This window comes from Sander vitreus, chromosome 15 (assembly GCF_031162955.1).
Source record: "Sander vitreus isolate 19-12246 chromosome 15, sanVit1, whole genome shotgun sequence".
Taxonomy (NCBI): domain Eukaryota; kingdom Metazoa; phylum Chordata; class Actinopteri; order Perciformes; family Percidae; genus Sander; species Sander vitreus.
The window spans coordinates 29,573,539-29,594,259 of record NC_135869.1 but is presented as its reverse complement, the minus strand read 5'-3'; the positions used below and the strand labels follow the sequence as shown (position 1 = coordinate 29,594,259).

The 20,721-nt window shown below is 41.3% G+C and overlaps 1 protein-coding gene across 3 annotated transcripts; it reads right to left on the bottom strand.

Moving 5' to 3' along the window:
• Nucleotides 1-2,983: 2,983 nt before the first annotated feature.
• LOC144530645 (chymotrypsin-like protease CTRL-1) lies at nt 2,984-20,262 on the bottom strand. Of its 3 annotated transcripts, none has more exons than XM_078270302.1 (6): nt 20,145-20,262; nt 11,797-11,823; nt 10,666-10,828; nt 8,199-8,470; nt 6,940-7,079; nt 2,984-3,332 (listed from the first exon to the last, which is right to left on the bottom strand). In XM_078270302.1, the coding sequence occupies exons 1-6, from the start codon at nt 20,188-20,190 to the stop codon at nt 3,084-3,086; spliced, it is 897 nt and encodes a 298-aa protein (XP_078126428.1). In that variant the 5' UTR covers nt 20,191-20,262; the 3' UTR covers nt 2,984-3,083. The 3 variants fall into 3 exon arrangements, with proteins under 3 accessions (XP_078126428.1, XP_078126426.1, XP_078126425.1); XM_078270300.1 differs by lacking the exon at nt 20,145-20,262 and adding an exon at nt 15,312-15,454; XM_078270299.1 differs by lacking the exon at nt 20,145-20,262 and having other exon boundaries at nt 11,797-11,896.
• Between the last annotated feature and the right edge of the window lie 459 nt (nt 20,263-20,721).

The window sequence follows — 20,721 nt, the reverse complement described above, 5'->3', positions numbered from 1 at the left end:
TAGTTATTGCACATGTTCCTCCCGTCGTGCAGCCCTAGTTATTGCACATTGTTCCTCCCGTCGTGCAGCCCTAGTTATTGCACGTGTTCCTCCCATCGTGCAGCTCTAGTTATTGCACATGTTCCTCCTATCGTGCAGCCCTAGTTATTGCACGTGTTCCTCCTATCGTGCAGCTCTAGTTATTGCACGTGTTCCTCCTATCGTGCAGCTCTAGTTATTGCACATTGTTGCTCCTATCGTGCAGCCCTAGTTATTGCACGTGTTGCTCCTATCGTGCAGCCCTAGTTATTGCACATGTTCCTCCCGTCGTGCAGCCCTAGTTATTGCACGTGTTCCTCCCATCGTGCAGCCCTAGTTATTGTATGTGTTGCTCCTATCGTACAGCCCTAGTTATTGCACATGTTCCTCCTATCGTGCAGCTCTAGTTATTGCACGTGTTCCTCCTATCGTGCAGGCCTAGTTATTGCACGTTCCTCCCGTCATGCAGCCCTAGTTATTGCACATGTTCCTCCCATCGTGCAGCCCTAGTTATTGCACATTGTTCCTCCCGTCGTGCAGCCCTAGTTATTGCACATGTTCCTCCCATCGTGCAGCCCTAGTTATTGCACGTGTTCCTCCTATCGTGCAGCTCTAGTTATTGCACATTGTTGCTCCTATCGTGCAGCCCTAGTTATTGCACGTGTTCCTCCCATCGTGCAGCCCTAGTTATTGCACATGTTCCTCCTATCGTGCAGCCCTAGTTATTGCACGTGTTCCTCCCGTTGTGTAGCCCTAGTTATTGCACATGTTCCTCCTATTGTGCAGCCCTAATTATTGCACGTGTTCCTCCTATCGTGCAGCCCTAGTTATTGCACGTGTTCCTCCCGTTGTGTAGCCCTAGTTATTGCACATGTTCCTCCTATCATGCAGCCCTAGTTATTGCACGTGTTCCTCCTATCGTGCAGCTCTAGTTATTGCACGTGTTCCTCCTATCGTGCAGCTCTAGTTATTGCACGTGTTCCTCCCATTTGTTTCTGTCCCGGATAGATCGGCCTGGGAGATAAATCACCACGGCGCTGAAACAACATCATGAGAACTTTAAAAGCAGCCAGGCATAAACTTCCTGAAATGTTAGAGAATCTTTGAGACATGCAGCGCTGGAATGTAACTAAGTACATTTACTCCACTACTTTACTTGAGTATTTTCTTTTCATACCACTTTCTACTTCTACTCCGCTACATTTCAGAGAGAAATATTGTACTTTTTACTCCACTACATTCATCTATTACAGCTTTAGTTACTAGTTACTTTAGTTACTCCGCTACATTCATCTGTTCCAGCTTTAGTTACTAGTTACTTTAGTTACTCCGCTACATTCATCTGTTACAGCTTTAATTACTAGTTACTTTAGTTACTAGTTACATGTAGTTTATGAATCTGATGTTTGATTCTAAAGTAAACTAGCCGACAATATAACGACTACAAGTCAGCTGAGATGATCAGACCATTACACACACACACACACACACACACACACACACACACACACACACACACACACACACACACACACACACAACTGTCTGTTTGTCTGTGTGTGTGTGTGTGTGTGTGTGTGTGTGTGTGTGTGTGTGTGTGTGTGTGTGTGTGTGTGTGTGTTTGGATCCTTTACACTTTCTACAATGTTTTAATACTTTAACTACATTTTCCTGATGATACTTACAGACTTTTACTGAAGTAACATTTTCTATGCAGGACTTTTACTATAACAGAGTATTTATACAGTGTGGTATTAGTACTTTTACTGAAGTAATCTGAATACTTCTTCCAGCATTGCAGCCTCATTCACTTTCTTTTACAGGAGAAAATCCAAAATGAATACTCCTAATGTCTTAACTAATGTTAATTAGTTAAAGTCAAACAGATACACACATTAGCCCACGTAAATGTTTATAATCGTGAATAGAATTTGTACTTCATGTATTTTATGACGTACAGAAACATGGCCAACGATCGTTCAAACGTGTTGAAGGGTGAGAAACTTTTCCTAAATATAGAAAATTCACGCATTCATGATATCTTGCCAACGTCCACAATGTGCTATCGATTTATGTCGTAGTCGTCCTTTGGTTTCAACAGTGTAACTTAAATTAGTTATAAAAGTTGTGTGCCACTAACAAGTAAACAAATTCAAGTCAAGTAGGCGCTCGCATAAGAAAACAGCAGCAAATCTTTGTTATTGTGGCCTCCATGTTTTCACACACCTGATGCTCTCGGCTACGGCCAACAGTTGGTGGCAGTCATGCAACAAGTTGTTATGCCAAACGCCAATATAACAGAAGAAGAAGAACACGCATAGAGAGTGAAGGAAATGAACGCTGGCAGTCACGGGGGCGGTCCCTGATATTCCCAGGTGGCATGAACCGACCATTAGTACCGCCTCATGTGTGAGGTGAGCGTGACTGGTCGTCATAGCAATGCCGCAGGAAGCTGCCGTGACCTAACACGACACACACACAGAACATGGAAAACCACCACTGGCTAAACTATTTAAAAATGGCGGGTTTGTTCATCAAAACATCCAAACATTCTCTGGTCCAGCTTCTGTAATGGGAAGATTTTATGCTTTTCTTGGATTTATGTGACCATAAAGTAATTATCTTCAATAAACTAATGAATAAATCTCTTTGGGCGATGGGAAATTATATATTTCTCCAATTTTTTGGTAACATTTTATAGAAAAAATTATGTATTGATTAAGAAAATAATGTGCAGGTTGATTGGTAATGAAAATAATCTTTAGTTGCAGCCCCAACCGAAAACACAACAATACATCTTCCCATAATACAGAGGTTATAACGTGTCTTTGTGCCAAAACTTCAAACAAGTTGTAGCAGAAGAAAAATGAGACAATCTGAAAGATTAGACTTTTTCTCTACTTTCTGTCATTTTAAAGACAAACCTATTTATCAATTAAGAGAGAAAATAAACAGCAGACACATCAAGTTTTTACATAAATGATTGTATTTTCTTGTTTATAAAGATAAATGAATCTCAATGGCTCAGAAGGCAGCAATCCAGTGATCCCGACCGTTAGACGTTGCTATGAAAGCACAAAGAGAGAGAAGAGAATAGGGAATAAGGACAGCAGCAGAGGAGCTGAGAGGGAAACCAGATGAGCGGTTCCAGATGTTGTCCCGTTGATCTGGTTGTTGATCCAGGAGTTGTACTGGGACACTCGGGTGTAGACTCCTGGGAGGTTGGGCTGAGCACAGTCTCTTCCAAAACTCACCACTCCGACCTGGACCCACGTAGAGCCGCTTTTAGTCACCAACGGGCCGCCAGAGTCCCCCTGAACAGGTCAGACAGGACGCTTAGAACACCAGCACACTGCAACTATACATTTACTAGAATATTGTACAATTCTGAGGTACTTTACTCAAGTATTTCAATGTTCTGCTACCTTCTACTTGTACTCTACTACATCTTAGATAAAATGTTGTATTTTTTTACTGCACTTACCGCAACACATTATTATGATTTATTGTATGAGATTGTACAAAGACCTATGCACACAATTTCTATGATATAAGAAAATACAGCGACCGCCGGCCGGTCACATGACAGATAAGTTCAGCATTCTTTACAGTTACATTTAGCCTACAAAAGGTGACTCTGAGCCGGGTACAGAGCTCCAGTAAGTTTAGTGGCTGTTACAGTTGAGTGTAGCGGACAAGAAGTGAGCGTCATGCGGCGACGGCAGTTAAATTAAGACACCAAAAACGACCACAGATTGACTGGCGTGCGTCAAATGTCTCCAGAGTTTTCTAACCAGAACGAGGGCAGCAGTGTTTCCAAATGTTAAAGTTTTAGGAGCTTGGAAACACCGCAGTAGTGTGTTATAGCTAAAGATATTGGTTTTCAAACCAAAACATAGTTGTGTAGATGTAGACTAAAATGAAACCAAAAAAGTTAGAAATAAAATAAAAGCTAAAATAAATTTAAAAAACTATAATAACCTTGTCTTGCATTTGCACTCCTTCCTTGTCTATTCCCACCCCCACATATCCTGTACAGTGACATTTAGCTGGTTAACGGTGACTGTGAGCCGGGTACAGAGCACCGCTAGATGGCAGTCCTTTCAGAGGCCGTTGGTGGTTGAGTTTAAAAAGTGAGTCATGCGGTGACGACAGTTAAGTTTAGGCACCAAAACGACTAGTTAAGATTAGAAAAAAAGATCAGGGTTTGGATTAAATCACTCCAGGGGAACAAACACCCGTTTCCTGGGAAGAGAACTGTGCGCCCCAGCTTGAAAGCACTGTGTTTTGACCCACTTACTTGACCTAAGTCCTGATTTGCTTCTTGACTACAATGTAGATTCAACACAGAACTATAAATCAGGACTTAGGTGCCGCTTTGGGCTCTCATACAGCAGCAGTCAATGTGGTGCTGTACGAATAACAGTGCTTTACTTTTTGTAGCTACATGAACAAATGGTTCATAATCTAAAATAAAACATCAGAATTGATTAGCTGATTATATTCTGTTTTAATAATCTGAATCTGTGATGTAACTTAAAGCTATAGTGCGTAGTTTCTGTCTCCCCCATGGGGCCGTGGTGGCCTAAAGGTTAGAAAAGCAAGCTTGTGACCGGGAGGTTCAATCCCCAGACCAACAGGATAAAATCTGGATGGGGAAAGTGAAAGAGCAGCGCTTGTCCCTCCCTCATAACTACCACTGAGGTGCCCTTGAGCAAGGCCCTTAACCCCAACTGCTCCAGTGGAGCTGCTCAGTGGCAGCAGATCGGACTGTGGTTGTACTGGACAGCTTCCAGGTATGAATGTGATCAGATCAGACTGTGGTAGTACTGGGCAGCTTCCAGTATGAATGTGATCAGATCAGACTGTGGTTGTACTGGGCAGCTTCCAGTATGAATGTGATCAGATCAGACTGTGGTAGTACTGGGCAGCTTCCAGTATGAATGTGATCAGATCAGACTGTGGTTGTACTGGGCAGCTTCCAGGTATGAATGTGATCAGATCAGACTGTGGCAAAACTCGCCGGACGCCACAATCTTCTGAACATAGTCATACTGAGAAATACAAAGAGAGTTGTGTGGAGTTGATAGTCTTAATTAGCTTTGTAGCAACTCATCTGGTAATGGCTTGAATGACGTTTATTAATATCAAAAAGTTACGCACTAAAGCTTTAAGCTGTCAGATACAGTGGTGTGAAAAAGTGTTTGCCCCTTCCTCATTTCCTGTTCCTTTGCATGTTTGTCACACTTAAGTGTTTCGGAACATCAAACCAATTTAAACAATAGTCAAGGACAACACAAGTAAACACAAAATGCAATTTGTAAATGAAGGTGTTAATTATTAAAGGTGAAAAAATCCAAACCATCATGGCCCTGTGTGAAAAAGTGATTGCCCCCCTAAACCTAATAACTGGTTGGGCCACCCTTAGCAGCAACAACTGCAACCAAGCGCTTTGCGATAACGTGCAATGAGGCTTTTACAGCGTCCCTGGAGGAATTTTTGGCCCACTCATCTTTGCAGAATTGTCCTAATTCAGTTACATTAGAGGGTTTTCGAGCATGAACGGCCTTTTTAAGGTCATACCACAACATCTCAATAGGATTCAGGTCAGGACTTTGGCTAGGCCACTCCAAAGTCTTCATTTAGTTTTTCTTCAGCCATTCGGTGGTGGACTTGCTGGTGTGTTTAGGATCATTGTCCTGCTGCAGAACCCAAGTTCGTTTCAGCTTGAGTACACGAACAGATGGTCGGACATTCTCCTTCAGGATCTCTTGGTAGACAGCAGAATTCATAGTTCCTTTTATCACGGCAAGTCTTCCAGGTCCTGAAGCAGCAAAACAGCCCCCAGACCATCACACTACCACCACCATATTTTTACAGTTGGTATAATGTTCTTTTTATGAAATGCAGTGTTCCTTCTACGCCAGATATACTTGGACACACACCTTCCAAAGAGTTCCACTTTTGTCTCATCGGTCCACAGAATGTTGTCCCAAAAGTCTTGGGGATCATCAAGATGTGTTCTGGAGAAATTGAGACAAGCTTTGATGTTCTTTTGCTCAGCAGTGGTTTTCTCCTTGAACTCTGCCATGCAGGCCATTTTTTGCCCAGTCTTTTCCTGATGGTGGAGGCATGAACGCTGACCTTAACTGAGGCAAGTGAGGCCTGCAGTTCTTGGACGTTGTTGTGGGGTCTTTTGTGACCTCTTGATGAGTCGTCGCTGCGCTCTTGGGGTAATTTTGGGCGGCCGGCCACTCCTGGGAAGGTTCACCACTGTTCCATGTCTTCGCCATTTGTGGATAATGGCTCTCACTGTGGTTCGCTGGATTCCCAAAGCTTTGGAAATGGCTTTATAACCCTTTCCAGACTGATAGATCTCAATTACTTTCTTTCTCAATTGTTCCTGAATTTCTTTGGGTCTCGGCATGATGTGTAGCTTTTAAGGATCTTCTGGTGGACCTTACTGTGTCAAGCAGCTCCTATTTAAGTGATGCCTTGATTGTGAACAGGTGTGGCAATAATCAGGCCTGGGTGTGGCTAGAGAAATTGAACTCAGGTGTGGACAACCACAGTTATAGTATGTTTTAACAAGGGGGGCAATCACTTTTTCACACAGGGCCATGATGGTTTGGATTTTTTTTCTCCTTTAATAATAAACACCTTCATTTACAAATTGCATTTTGTGTTTACTTGTGTTGTCCTTGACTTTTGTTTAAATTGGTTTGATGTTCAAAACACTTAAGTGTGACAAACATGCAAAGGAACAGGAAATGAGGAAGGGGGCAAACACTTTTTCACACCACTGTAAATGTAGTGCAGTAAAAAGTCATAACACCATTTCAGGAACAGCTCTTTTAATCTGTGCTGTTTTAAACGTGTTTGTCATCAGGTGTTGGGGCAGAGTTCTGCAGACAGACTCACCTGGCAGGAGTCCTTCCCTCCCGCGGTCAGACCGGCACAGATCATGTTGCTTGTGATTGATTCATAAGCAGCGTTACACTGTGTGTTGGACACAACGGGAACGCTGACCTCCTGCAGCGTCTGAGGGAACGGAAGAGTAGCTGAAGATGAAGAAAAGAGATATTAATGTTGAGTTGTGTCACAGCCTGATTTATCATAAAAAAATAAATAAAAAAAAAACAGTGAGCCACAGTGTTGCACTGGCTGACCTGTTCCTTCATCACCATGAACACAGCAATGCATTCTCATGAATGGGTTTGTATTATAGTACGAAAACTTACGCATAACTTTAGCGGTCTTTACAGCTAAATTTAGCCACCAAAATGTAGTGGAGTAGAAGTATAAAGAAGCACAACATGGAAATACTTATGTAAAGTACTTGAGCAACTGTAGTTACATTCCACCACTGCATCTTGTACTTTTGGATTCAAGGTCAATTTTGGATTGATTTGTTGAACTTCAGCACCATGTTTTGGCACTCTTTCAACCCCGTTATTAGTCTGTATGATAAGGTAATAAAACCCGGGTCTCCAACTAAACTTCAGTCACAGTGTCCTCATCATTCAGCTAGCTAGCAAGCTGTGCAGCAGAGCCGCTAGTGCTAAGGCACGTGTCCATTGACAAGCGTCATTTCCCCGCATCCCATTCATTGTCTATGCTAGCAGCCGGGCAATGCATTCTGGGAATGTCGCAGGGACTTTGAAGAAGAGGGGCATCTGGTTGCCCACTCCTCAGTCGCATAAAGTTAAATCCAGGCTACTTTCTGCAAATCAGCGGCGTCCAGCTCGACTCACCACATCTGGAACTCCTGAAAATGTTTGAAAAATCCGGAAGCACACAGCCCGCGACTGAAGCGTTCGTCCAATCAAGTGCAGTCATGGCGGCTGTATTTTTCCTGTAGTGAGCTTAGCTTAGCTAAAGATTTCTATTTCTTTCTATCTACCTTGCTGACACAACCACTAAGCTTTATGCAAATTATTACACAATGACGTCGCAAATACAAGAGGGCGTATGACGTCATCTAGCTACTTTAAGTGACTTTTGAAGCTAGTGCTAGCTACTTTAATTGGCAACACTGGGTGGAGAGAATAACAAGAGTCCAATGCTGGGGAGAGGCTGAAGCTTCAACCTCTGCACGTTTTTTTTCAACAAACAAACTACAAACTGAATGAATCCATACGAGCATTCACTATTAGCAATACATTAAAAAATAAACTCACTGCCGTCACTTCGGATGTTTCCCCATCCGGTGACCCAGCAGGTCGTCCCATCTGGGACCGTGCTGCCGGCCGGCGCCAGACACACCGGACTGATGAAGTCGGTGAAGTCAACAGGAGAGGACAGAAGCAACAAGGAGATGTCATTGTCGTGTGTCTTAGGGTCATAGTTTGGATTTATGATGATCTCAGACAGCGACCGGGATACCTCGTTAGGATTTAGGGATTGTTGGTTGTCACGTCCGAGATAAACAGTTAAATCTGACGTGCTGGTGCTGAGAAACAAGAATAGAAACAGGATAACGTGATTAATACAGAATACAGAACACACACACACACACGTTACTTAGTTTTGGCATTTCTTTTGCATATATATCCAAAAGTTGCACAAAAGTCTTTCTATGACTCTTTATAGAGCTCAACAGTGTGGTTCGGTAGAGTAAGAATCCTGTTAATCTAAATCCTTATGGAGAACATTGTCAGCCATAATGTCTAAACCATCCCATAATGTCTAAACCATCCCATAATGTCTAAACCATCCCATAATGTCTAAACCATCCGAGGTAGACTGACTACGAACTGTGAGATTGTGAAATCTTCTGCTCGTTTAAAAGCTAGAAGTCCGTATGATATCAACCTAGTTTTAAGAAAAACATGTTTTATTTGCTATGTCATGAATGAACACACATGTCACACATAATGAACGCGAGCCGACCTATGGGACCGCGCCCACGTCGCCCTGCACTGCAGACTCATATGACTGTTCTCCTGAGTTCCCGTAGCTGTAATAATGGATATAGGCCTAATGGCTGTAGTTCATCATGTGCATTACCTGATAATACATCCGAGCACTGTATGCTGTAAAGCCTAAATTCATGTCGCTGTAATAATGGATATATGGCTATAGTTCATAATGTGTATTATCTTATAATACATCCAAGGGTTGTACGCTGTAAAGCCTGTAGTGTTATTAATGTCTTAGTTCACAAACGACCGGGACTACCGCTAATGTTAGTAGCTAGCTAACGTTTGCTATTAGCACAACATGATGATTACATCCCCTTGGTTCTCTTAATACATCCATTTTTATATGATAAGCATTAAACGATGAAAACACATTAACGTTAATATTTCAGACAATAATCGACGAGTTCTCCGCGTCTACTCGTTTCCACTGGCGAGAAGCGAGTAAACGAGCGGTGTTGCTACGACAACTCAAACAAAACTGTCACTAGTACGCATGTCCATCGTGATGTCATGGGCCAGTCAGCGCAGAAGATCCGGGTATTTTTCGAGCTCCATGTTTGCTTTATGCACTTTTGAGCAACTCTAAATTGGAATGAACCGGGATTCACGCCAAACACTGTATCCCGTTCTCTTAATACATCCATGATCTCACCAGCCGCAGGCAGAATCTACGTACCTAGATTCAGTACTAATAGTGCGTTCCATTTGTAGTCAGATAACCCCCCGCTACACTAGCCTGGTCCTACCAGACTCTGGTACACTAGCCTGGTCCTACCAGACTCTGGTACACTAGCCTGGTCCTACCAGACTCTGGTCCATTAGCCTGGTCCTACCAGACTCTGGTCCATTAGCCTGGTCCTACCAGACTCTGGTCCATTAGCCTGGTCCTACCAGACTCTGGTCCATTAGCCTGGTCCAAGCCCTTGGGGATGAGGGCATCATGGCCACCAACACAACTCAGCAAAGATTGTTCTTGCTCAGGCTTTAACTTTTGGATATTTGGCAGCGTTGCCACAACGGACCGCATCTTTCTCCGCCACCATTACGGAACTCACCGAAGTTTACCGAACCTCAACGTCATTGTTCTCAGACACTCCCTCTGTTCGCTGATTGGACCTATTCAAATTTGATCCGAGAAAACCCAACAATATACCGCAACCCCAGACGTAGTACTGAAGGAAAATGAAAATTGAGCTGAAGGGAGGAGCCAGGCTACCTCTGAGTACCCCAAGCTCAAAATCCAACATAGCTGCTCTGTGCATCAACTGTTGTAAAAGCTGTAGTAACATAGTTATTAGCACTTCTGTCTCATTTGTGTCTCACTAAATCAGTCGCACACACAGTCATGTCCATCTTCTATCTGTGGACATGTTGCTACGCTGTTTCTATGCACACAAAAAACAGGCCAATGCGTTGTTATCAACTGGTATTGCTAACAATGGCTACCATGAATAGAGCAACCCCACAGTGAAATCGAACTTGTTTATATGTAACACGGTGTGACGTCATTCCCAGCTCCGGCTTCCGAGTATGAGGTAAATGGAACGCACTATAAGGTGCTCCACTACAAGTAAAAGTCTTGCATTTAAAACCTTACTGAAGTAAAAGTGTGTATAATGCAGTACAATTTTCCCTGTCAGGGTTTCCAATAAAGTTCCTCCACTTAGTACTTAAGTAAATGTACTTAGTTTCATTCTGGTCATGTATCAGGATCAGAGCTCACCTGGAGAAGCAGTGAGCAGCACACAGGACCCACTGGCTGTTGATCAGGGAGCCTCCACAGAAATGTCCGTTGCTGTTGTGTAGACTGACCTGCCAAGGCCACGACCCTGGTGGAGCATTTACGCCTCCTACGATCCTGGTGTTGAGCGGTGCAATGCCACAAACTGCAGGGAAACGGTCAGAAATGCTTAGTATGCAGGAGGGAGACCAATAATGATGTCTTATTCAGAGGTTTTAGAGAATAGTTTGAATGAGGTGGCAACAAATCATGTCAAAAGTTAAACAACAAAGTTGTTGTTTTTTTCCACTTTCTTGCCGTGACTGAGCTGTTCAGATGGATATCAATGTTAAAAGGATAGTTTGGATGTTTTAAAGTTATTGTTGTAGTATGCCGCCTTTACGACGGGGAACTGAAGCCGTTATCTCTGCTCTCTTCAAAGCCACCAGAATCCTTTGACAAAAACAGTGATTTTACCTTGCAGAACATCGGGCGTTGCTGCTCTACCGCTGCCTCCATCAGTTAGTTATTTTGTTATTGTGACCATTTAAAACACCAAAGTCACACAATAATACAAAGAAACTGAGTGATGGAGGCAGCAGTAGAGTAGCAGCTCCCGTGTTCTGCGAGGTAAAATCACTGTTTTTGTCAAAGGAGTCTGGTAGCTTTGAGAGAGAGGCTTCCATGTCGAGGACTCCTGCTTACTTCTTCAAACTGGGGGCGTGTCGACCGGCATCTACTGACTGATAAGTACCTTATGCAACCAATTCATACACTTCAAAAAATCCATCCTTCAAAAAATGCGCCAAGAGCCAGAAGGGGATTAGCTTTGATTAGCTTAGCATAAAGACTAGAGGCCAGGGGAAACTCTGTTTATTGTTGAAAATGTAACTGCCAAACATTCTTGTTTGATTTAATCCGTACACCAATAAGAATGTAAAAAATAGCAGAAGTGTGGCTGAAAGCTGCTGCAGACTATCATAGATTATTGTTTTATTATATTATATATTATGACTCTTCAAACCTGGACTGGATTCATGTTGAGAGTTGCTGTTTGAAACCTTTACTATTGTGTGTGTGTTGTGTGTAAACAGTGTGTAATCTCTGCACAAGAGACTTGAAAACATGACTCACCATTTGACATGTTCTGTGCGTTGCTTCCTGTAGGAGAGACAAAGAACAAAACGTTTAGTTCCTCGTATAGAAAGCTATGATTCATTGTGTACACACCATACTCAGAAGCAATGGTCTATTTCCAAGAAGTTCTTTTAAGAAACATAACCAACTGGTTGCGATTGTTGGTGATGAACCACAGTGTGCATAGCGTCCACTTGTTGGGTGAGGGTGGGATTTGTGGTAGGAGGTCAAAGTCAAACAAGGTTACCTTAAGACAATAGACAGAAAAGACAAATAGAGCAACAACATCATGAAGAAGTACTACGTGTACTACCCACCAAGGGCGTAGGTTTTGTTTCAACTTTTTTTTTGGGGGGGGGGGCATAATAACCCCATAAAATAAATAAAAAATGGGCGTCAAATACTTTCTGGTGAATTTTATTATGCAACAATTTACGGTTGAAATGTCTTTATTTATGTAAAGGAAATAATTATTCTCCTGTATTTTTGCCTTATATATTCAAAACATCACGTGTTCCGGGATGTTTTTTAGGAATCCTGTACATCTCAACAACAAATCTGTTAGAGAATGAGACCGTATAAAAGCCAGATGCTCCAAAGTTTAAATCTACATAAATCTCTTTCGTTTTCACCTCCTGTTGTGTTTCTTTAACCCTTGATGTTGTGTGTTTTTTAGTACACACAGTTCTTGTTTTTCCGTACATGTTTTGAGCCCCCTGAACAGTTATTTTTACTGCTTTTGGGGAGTGGGTTGTCTTCATATTTTTTTTGAGGGGGACAAATCTACCTTTTCTCAATATTGCGGGGGACAAATGCCCTGCATCCCCCTCGAAATTGATGCCTATGCTACCCTCAAACCTAGACAAAAGAGCGCAAATCTGGAGCTTGCTGTTACCATGGAAATGTTCAGTGTTGTAATGTGACCATAGGCGTAATTTACATGGGGGATGGGGGGGATTACAACCCCCCAAATAATCAAAACTCACTGGTGTAACCCTCCCCCAAAATACTATTACAATTTCCTTTACATATATAAAAGACATTTGCACCATAAATTGATGCAGAACAATTCACCAGAATGCAGGAAATGAAGTGTTTGACGTTGAGGAGATCTCATGTTGAACCCAAAGTTACGACCTTGAATGTAACAAAGTTACAAATACTCTGTACTTGCGTAGAATCTTCATGTATCTTTACTTTGCTATTTATATTTCTGGAAACTTTCACTTTTACTTCAATACAACAGTAGAGAGTAGTACATAGAGCGACAACGGTAGAGAGTAGTACGTAGAGAGACAACGGTAGAGAGTAGTACGTAGAGAGACAACGGTAGAGAGTAGTACGTAGAGAGACAACACTGCAGTAGTAATACTGCAATAGAAAGTTGTATACTAATTTAAACATGAAATTAATTGTAGGCTTGTAAACTTGTAAACACCTGCTACTCTCACTGGGCTTTACACCAAACTCCATTTAAAAAGGTCCCATATGATGAAAATGGGTTTTTATGGAATTCTGTGTGTCATATAGGCTCGGGATGTAAAGTAAAAGCTGTGAAAATGTGAAATCGCTCACTGCCGCCCTTTCTCCACCCCCCACAAAACTAGACCGCCTCCCAGCTAAACGGGCCAGTTAGAATTTGATGTATTTGCTACGTAGAAACCGGGTAACCAATGGGTGTCGTGTTCCAAAATGGACCTAGCCCCGCCCCCTTATCTAACCTTCGCTTCTGAGAAGAATCCGAGAAGCTGGAGTCATGTCGGGAGTTAATTCTTCCCTGAAAACCGACCATGAGAAATGCACCATTCCAGGGTGCAGAGTATCAAACACATCACTGCACTGCCTTCCAAAAGACAAAGATGTCGCTGACAAGTGGATGGATTTTATTTTTGGAGACTTGTCTCAACTTGTGCCGAGTCAGGCTTTTCGGCTAGCTAGCTATGTACTGCACAATTTCACCGCAGTTCGTACTGAATCAGGGGCTAGCTATAACATGTATAACATGTAACAAATAGTTAGTTGGCTACTGAACTAACTAATGTTAGTGCTGTAGCTAAGTTAACTGTATAGTAATGTTAGCTACAAAGCAAACAATAGTGATGTTGCCTACTATTTTAGTTTGTTTGAAATAGTTAATCTCGGGCCAAGAGGAAACTATAGATACTCTGTGATTGATTGATTGTGTGAGTGCATCACATCGTGTTTTAGCAAGATGGCGGAACGCGTATACTAAGGGAATCGGTGTTGGTGCTCTCGCCGGGTTCAAGTCCGTTTTTAGGGGTAAAACGCCCCGAAGTCCCCGCGAGGCGCTAGCAACTTTTTTTCTCCACCTAGCTGTGAGACAGGACGCACCGCGGCTCGCCATTTACAGCGTCTCATATACAGTATTTTCTTGGCGAGGGAATCTGGCAAGAAAGTACACTGATAATCTTTTATAAACGATATAAATAAAGGATTACGTTATTGATATACATGACAGATTATGTGCAATGCGTCCCCTGCTTGTCAACCCTTTTGATTTCCTTTCGCTCTCTCTGCTGTCTTCCATGACAGACAGATGAGGTTATACAGTATATATGTATATTGCAATATATGTTATAAGCTCTACATGTGATTAACCTAGCTAGTTACCTATTATTCATTATATACACATATCTGTATTGCATCTAACTTGTTAAATACCTTCTTATACTGCACTGTTTGCACTGCCACTGTTTAGTGTTACTTGTCTCATCAAAGTGCCTTTATTTGTCATTTATGTTATAGTAGATAGTTTTTTTTCTTGTGTTCTATTGCTGCTGGTCTCTGACAGTTACCACACTTTTTGTTGTATGCCTACAATGAAAAATGAAATGTCTTATGACTAGCAATATTATCACCATCATGTCTCCTTCCTATTTCCTAACATATGTGAATGTATTCTTAGGGAGCCATTAGACCGGTTTCCCAGGCCAGAGTATTGGCTGCCAGACTGACCCCCTTCCAAAAAGATCTGTTGGAACCCAACTGTCCAAGGACACTACTAAGACTCACGTCAGAAGCAGAGGTTAGTGAAACTGAATTGTTTTAAATGTTAGTTTACCTGTTGTTGTATTTTGTTTACATTTTTATTTATAAGCTGATAAGTTATTATATAAATATATACCAAATTATATATCTATGGACCATATATTCCCATTGCAGTTTAAAGAGGGAAAAAAAGAGAACAAATATGGGAGCCTTGTCAGTGAGACAGTACATAATGTGGGCAGACATTTAACATTGATCTTAGAGACTATATACAGATATCTTGTCCTATGCACTACATGATAGGTATTTATGTATCATGATATTATTTAATGTTTGTTATTACTACCATTTCAAATGAGCAACAGTCTACATATTATCTGGCCAGATTATTTAAAAAGTACAAAAAAAATAAGTTTTGATCTGTGCCATTTCCTCAGGTAGCTTAGCACAGTGTGTGGACTTCTATTTCTTTGTACAATGTATTGGAGTAATTAAATACACACCTATTACATAATTTGCATTGTTGTTGTTGCAGACTCTCTCTCTCAGCATTCTACTTCAATGAGAATGCCAACCGGCCACAGTCAACAAGTGCTCTGGGAGGTCCTGCCTTTAAACTGGCCTTCGCTAAAGCAGAGAAAGGGGGATACAGCCTCAAACGAAGGAAAATGGAGCCGACATTCTGTAAGTAAATTATCACAACAACATTAAATCAATTTTATTTTATTCATAGTGTCAAATAATAACAGATGTTTTCTCAGGGCACTTCATGTAGAGCAGGTGCAGTCACAAACATCTACAGAGCCACATATGTTACATAAGAAGAGCAAACTATAATTCTACATAAATATGATTTTACATGATTTTACAGGCAAAACACAATACAGTCGCTGCTTCCTCAAACAGGAAGGAAAGCTGGCAAAAAAAACCAACTCTTATCAATATCACTTCACCATCAGTCAGGACCGAGATCTGACCAGAATTACACTTGTCATAAACTGTCGAGGGGAGCCAGTCAGGGCTCAGGTTGCTGCAACTGTTATTATTACACTACTTCTACTACAGTTCATATCATATCACTACTATTATATCCACTGCTATAAATATGAATATTTATATTATTGCATTAGTTGTTAATGTTAACTTGTTATTGTGGTTGCTGTTCATCTCTGTTCCGTGAATGCCTGTTACCAACTTAGCATCTTTATTAGGATTGTGGTGGTCCTGCTGACACCCATTATTCTTATAGTTAATGTCATTATTGTAATTATGCAATCATTTCTCTCCACCCAACCGCATCAGATGCCGCCCACCAAGAGCCTGGTTCTGTCCGAGGTTTCTGCCTGTCAAAAGGAAGTTTTTCCTCGCCACTGTCGCACCAAATGCTTGCTCTTGGTGGGAATTGTTGGGTCTCTGTAAATCAAATGGAATTGAACATTTGTAAGCTTCTGTTGCCAATTGTTTCTCTGCTGTGGCCCTCACACGTCTTGGTGTTGTAAAACAGGAGTTATCTGGTTTAATATTATAATATATATATATTATATTATAAACTATTTGTTGGAGCACTTATTTGTCATTACTCTGAGTCTCAGAGGCCCATAATCAGCCCTGTAAATATTCAGTGCCTTCTGCAGTGAATAAGGGTTCAGACAGACAGTTCCAGGCCTGGGTGGTCCACCATACACTGTGGTGGGTCAGGTAAATCGTCACATCTTCTTCTGACCTTTATAAAATATTACATAGAACGTTAAATTACATATGACAGTGATATTAACTAATTAATATCATAAATTAACTAATAACTAAACTAATTAATTAAAAGCAGGAAGCAAGGTAACCCGGTGATTCTGTATCTTTGTGCTGTTTCACAACATTCGGTTTCCTTCATCCATTTTAATATTTACATGGATGCAGTGAGATAAACCAGACAATAATTGTAACGTTACCTGAGGTATCTCCCTGCAGCACACATTTTCTACCTCTGACGGCATCCACTCACAATGTCCACATGTGCACCTGTAGTAATATTAAACATCAACTGAAGCATGAAACAGGAAAAGCACATCAATTAGTTTAAATCAATGAAAACAAATTGAATGTATTTGGAAACAACAATTCACTTTAATACTTGATCTGGGTGTTTTCAAATATTTAGTACTGACTGGAGAATGTATATGAACATTACGACATTGTGAGGACCGATGTAAGAACATGAATGTCTGTAGTAATTTCCTTCATATTTGTAAATTCTGGTACAATTTATGAAACTACAAATAAGGTTGTTAATATATGGTCTACCAGCGGTCCCAGGAGACCTTCATGCTGCTGACACCGCTGCCTTTTCCAGGCAACAGCGGCGCACAGAGAGCCGGGGATAAGAGTAGGTGGCCGTGTGTCAGGTAACGCTATGTGCCGTGCACCGGAACATAAACACAGACACATCATCAACAGTATGATAATAACATGAAAACACATCATTCACTCGGTTTCTGTGACTTTCAAATGTTTAAAAACCCCTAAAGATGCTAAAATACGCAGCCACCATTCAACCTTAGCGCCGAATAGCCACATCACTGAAGTCTAACGTTAGCTGACTTTGTCTAAAGCATTCCTTACAGCCTACTAAAATGAAAACGCACTCAACTTACCACTCTGAAACGTCCTGCTGACCTCTTCTAAAAGAAATGAATTGGTCCTCTTCGCCTGAATCCTCTAAACTTGAGTATTCGGGCTCTAACTGGTAAGGTCTTGCAGATCCAGCTGCCATGTTTATAGTAGGATTCTGATTCCAGGCCACGTTCTATGTTTATCTGTGCTTAGCCAATCAGAGCGTTCTGCTCTTTAGTTGTGGGCTGAACATTCCATCCAGCAGCGAATCCAAGCGTGTGTGGGAGGGGAGAAAAAAGACTCGCAGAAAAGTGTGGGAAAATCTACCCAACTCTTTTTTTTTTTGGTAACACTATTAAATTAGTGTTTAATAGACACATATAAACTGTACAAATATAAGTTTAAGTGTCACCATATGGGACCTTTAACATTCTGCCACTTTAGCATCCAGCCTACCTTTAGAAACCAGCAAAGATTCTCTAGAACTAGACCTTTTTTAATCACTAGAGCAACTTTTTAATTGATGGAAAGTAACTATTTACTTTTCCATGTTTTGCAACTGTATGCTTCCTTTTACTCCACTACATATCAGTGGTAGAAGATCCTTTACTTGAGTAAAAGTAGCAAAACTGCAGTATCAAAATACTCCTTTACAAGTTAAAGTCCTGCATTGAAAATGTCACGTAAAAGGTAGGTAAGTGACATTATTTTGCGTATCTTTTGGCAAAACGTACTTAAAGCATCAACAGTAAAACTGTGAGTGTTATATGTAATTTTAAGCTAATGTTAACTATCTTGTATGTTTATATGTATAAAAGTGCATCTTTTACTTTTTATTATTTGTGTAAAATGTTAATTAGTAAAGTACTTGAAATAGAAACAGATTTGTACATGAGTAAAGAGTACTTGAGTAAATCTATGTCCCCCTTTTACTTACTAATTACTCTTAATAACTGATTATGACAAATGTTCATTTAGTTGTTTACAATCTTTTTCATGTTTATTCAATTCAATGTTATTTATAGTATCAAATCATAACAGGAGTTATCTCAGGACACTTTACAGATAGAGGAGGTCTAGACCACACTCTATCATTTACAGAGACACAACAATTCTAGTAATTCCCCCAAGAGCATTTAGTGGGACAGTGGTGAGGAAAAACTTATTTTAGGGAGAAACCTGGGACAGACCCAGGCTCTTGGTGGGGGGTGTCTGACGGTGCCAGTTGGGGGGGTGATGAACAGTGGCAATAATAGTCACAATAAAGATAATAGAACAGTGACTAGAAGTAGTAGTCGCGGTAGTTCATGGTGTAGCAGGGTACTGCTTGGTAAACTCCATGAACTAAACAAAACAGATTCATTTGTTAATCAAATGACCCTGAATTCCTCCAATCAGATCAGAGTCAGCCTGAACTGTCCCAACACTGAGAGTCAAACTGGCGCATCTGGTTTTACATGTTGACTGAGACAGTATTTGTTCTTCATTTAGTATCTTTCAGAGCAGCTGTAGAAACAACGATCGTCACTCTGACAACACGATGGGACACTGAACCAAGTCAAGAAAATCTTGTTTCATTTTGTTAACATATTAGAGTCAAAGGTCTCTTTTTATCACTCCATAAATCAGAAAATACTGTCAACAAAAAGATCCATTTCCTCCATCTGTGAATGAAATGTTTAAATTAGGCTGTGAATGATGAAGAAAAAGCTTTAAATTGTAGCATCTGTCTGTCTGTGTGACACTAACCCTGTAATGACTGACATTAAGACAATCTTTTTTTAAGTTCCTCTTTGTGGTTGATTGTACAGGTCCTGTTCTAAATGGGCCTGTTTGGAGCGGCCTGTGGTAGTGCTGCTTGTAGCTTTCTGCAGAACCATTGTACCCCGAAATGATTTCCAGAAGGACCCCGAACCACTTAATATGCAACCAGACTACTACTGACAGTGTACTTCTACTTCAGAGGAAAACATTGTACTACTACATTTACCTGACAGAGAACGTGGCAGAGTCAGAATTTATTCACAAAATATAATAAAAAAGAGAGAGAGACAGAGTCAGAGAGAGAGAGGGAGAGAGAGAGGGAGAGAGAGAGGCAGAGAGAGAGAGAGAGAGAGAGAGAGAGAGAGAGTCAGGGAGAGAGAGAGTCAGGGAGAGAGAGAGAGAGAGAGAGAGAGAGAGAGAGAGAGAGAGTCAGGGAGAGAGAGGGAGAGAGAGAGAGAGAGAGAGTCAGTCAGGGAGAGAGAGTCAGGGTCAGGGAGAGAGAGAGAGAGAGAGGCAGAGAGTCAGGGAGAGAGAGAGAGAGAGAGACAGAGACACATTCTCATTAATGACTGTAACACATGGTCAGAGATGTACACACACACACACACACACACACACACACACACACACACAGACACACACACACTATTAGAGAGAGGAGCTATTTCTGAAATGTGTTTGCATATGAAAACGAGGCATTATCTGATTAGTCTCGCCTTAAGTAAAGAAAAGTAATACTAGAGTGTAAAAATACTCAATACACAAGTATATCGGCATCAAAATGTACTTAAAGTACCAAAAGTATTTAAAAACAAACAAAAACACTTCTAAATTGAAAAATAGTGTTTTTGCCTGAAAAACACAGAATTAAAACATTCTGTTTAGGTTTTCTTCTCATTATATATATATATATATATATATATATATATATATATATATATTAATAACCGGACGGAGACACTGACCTGCAGCTGTTAGAACCAGGAGCACGACCAGCAGCTTCCCCTCCATGATGTGATGTGACTGTGTCCTGTAATCATTGCAGGTGTTTATCAGGCAGGCTGGAGGGGGGGTGAACTCAAGTCAGGTGCGTTGTGCCACTGTCATGCCCGGTTTCGACACCACATCACATACCACACACGCCCTTCTTAACAATCATAGCCTGCAGCCGTCACAGCTTGCTGCTGAAGTGACTGAAACATAAATACATAACCTGTAAAAGTCTGAAGCGCCTCTCGGCTGACGTGAGCTCATGGGACTCGAAATACCTGTCCTTCAGGTTTAACAGACCCTGAGTCTGATCTCTGAGCTGATTTACCCTGAGATGGAAACAGCTGATTTGAGTTCAATCAACTCAGAGTAGGTTCACACGTGCACCACCACAATAAAAAGGCAGCATGAATGGAGCCATGATACTACGTTTCACCATGGCAATAACCACAAACATCTGGTCGGAGGAGGAGGTGTCTGAACATGTATTCAGTCTCTGTAAGAGAGAGAATTTGCGTGGGAGAAACTTGCTGCTGGAGCAAATGTGTAAGT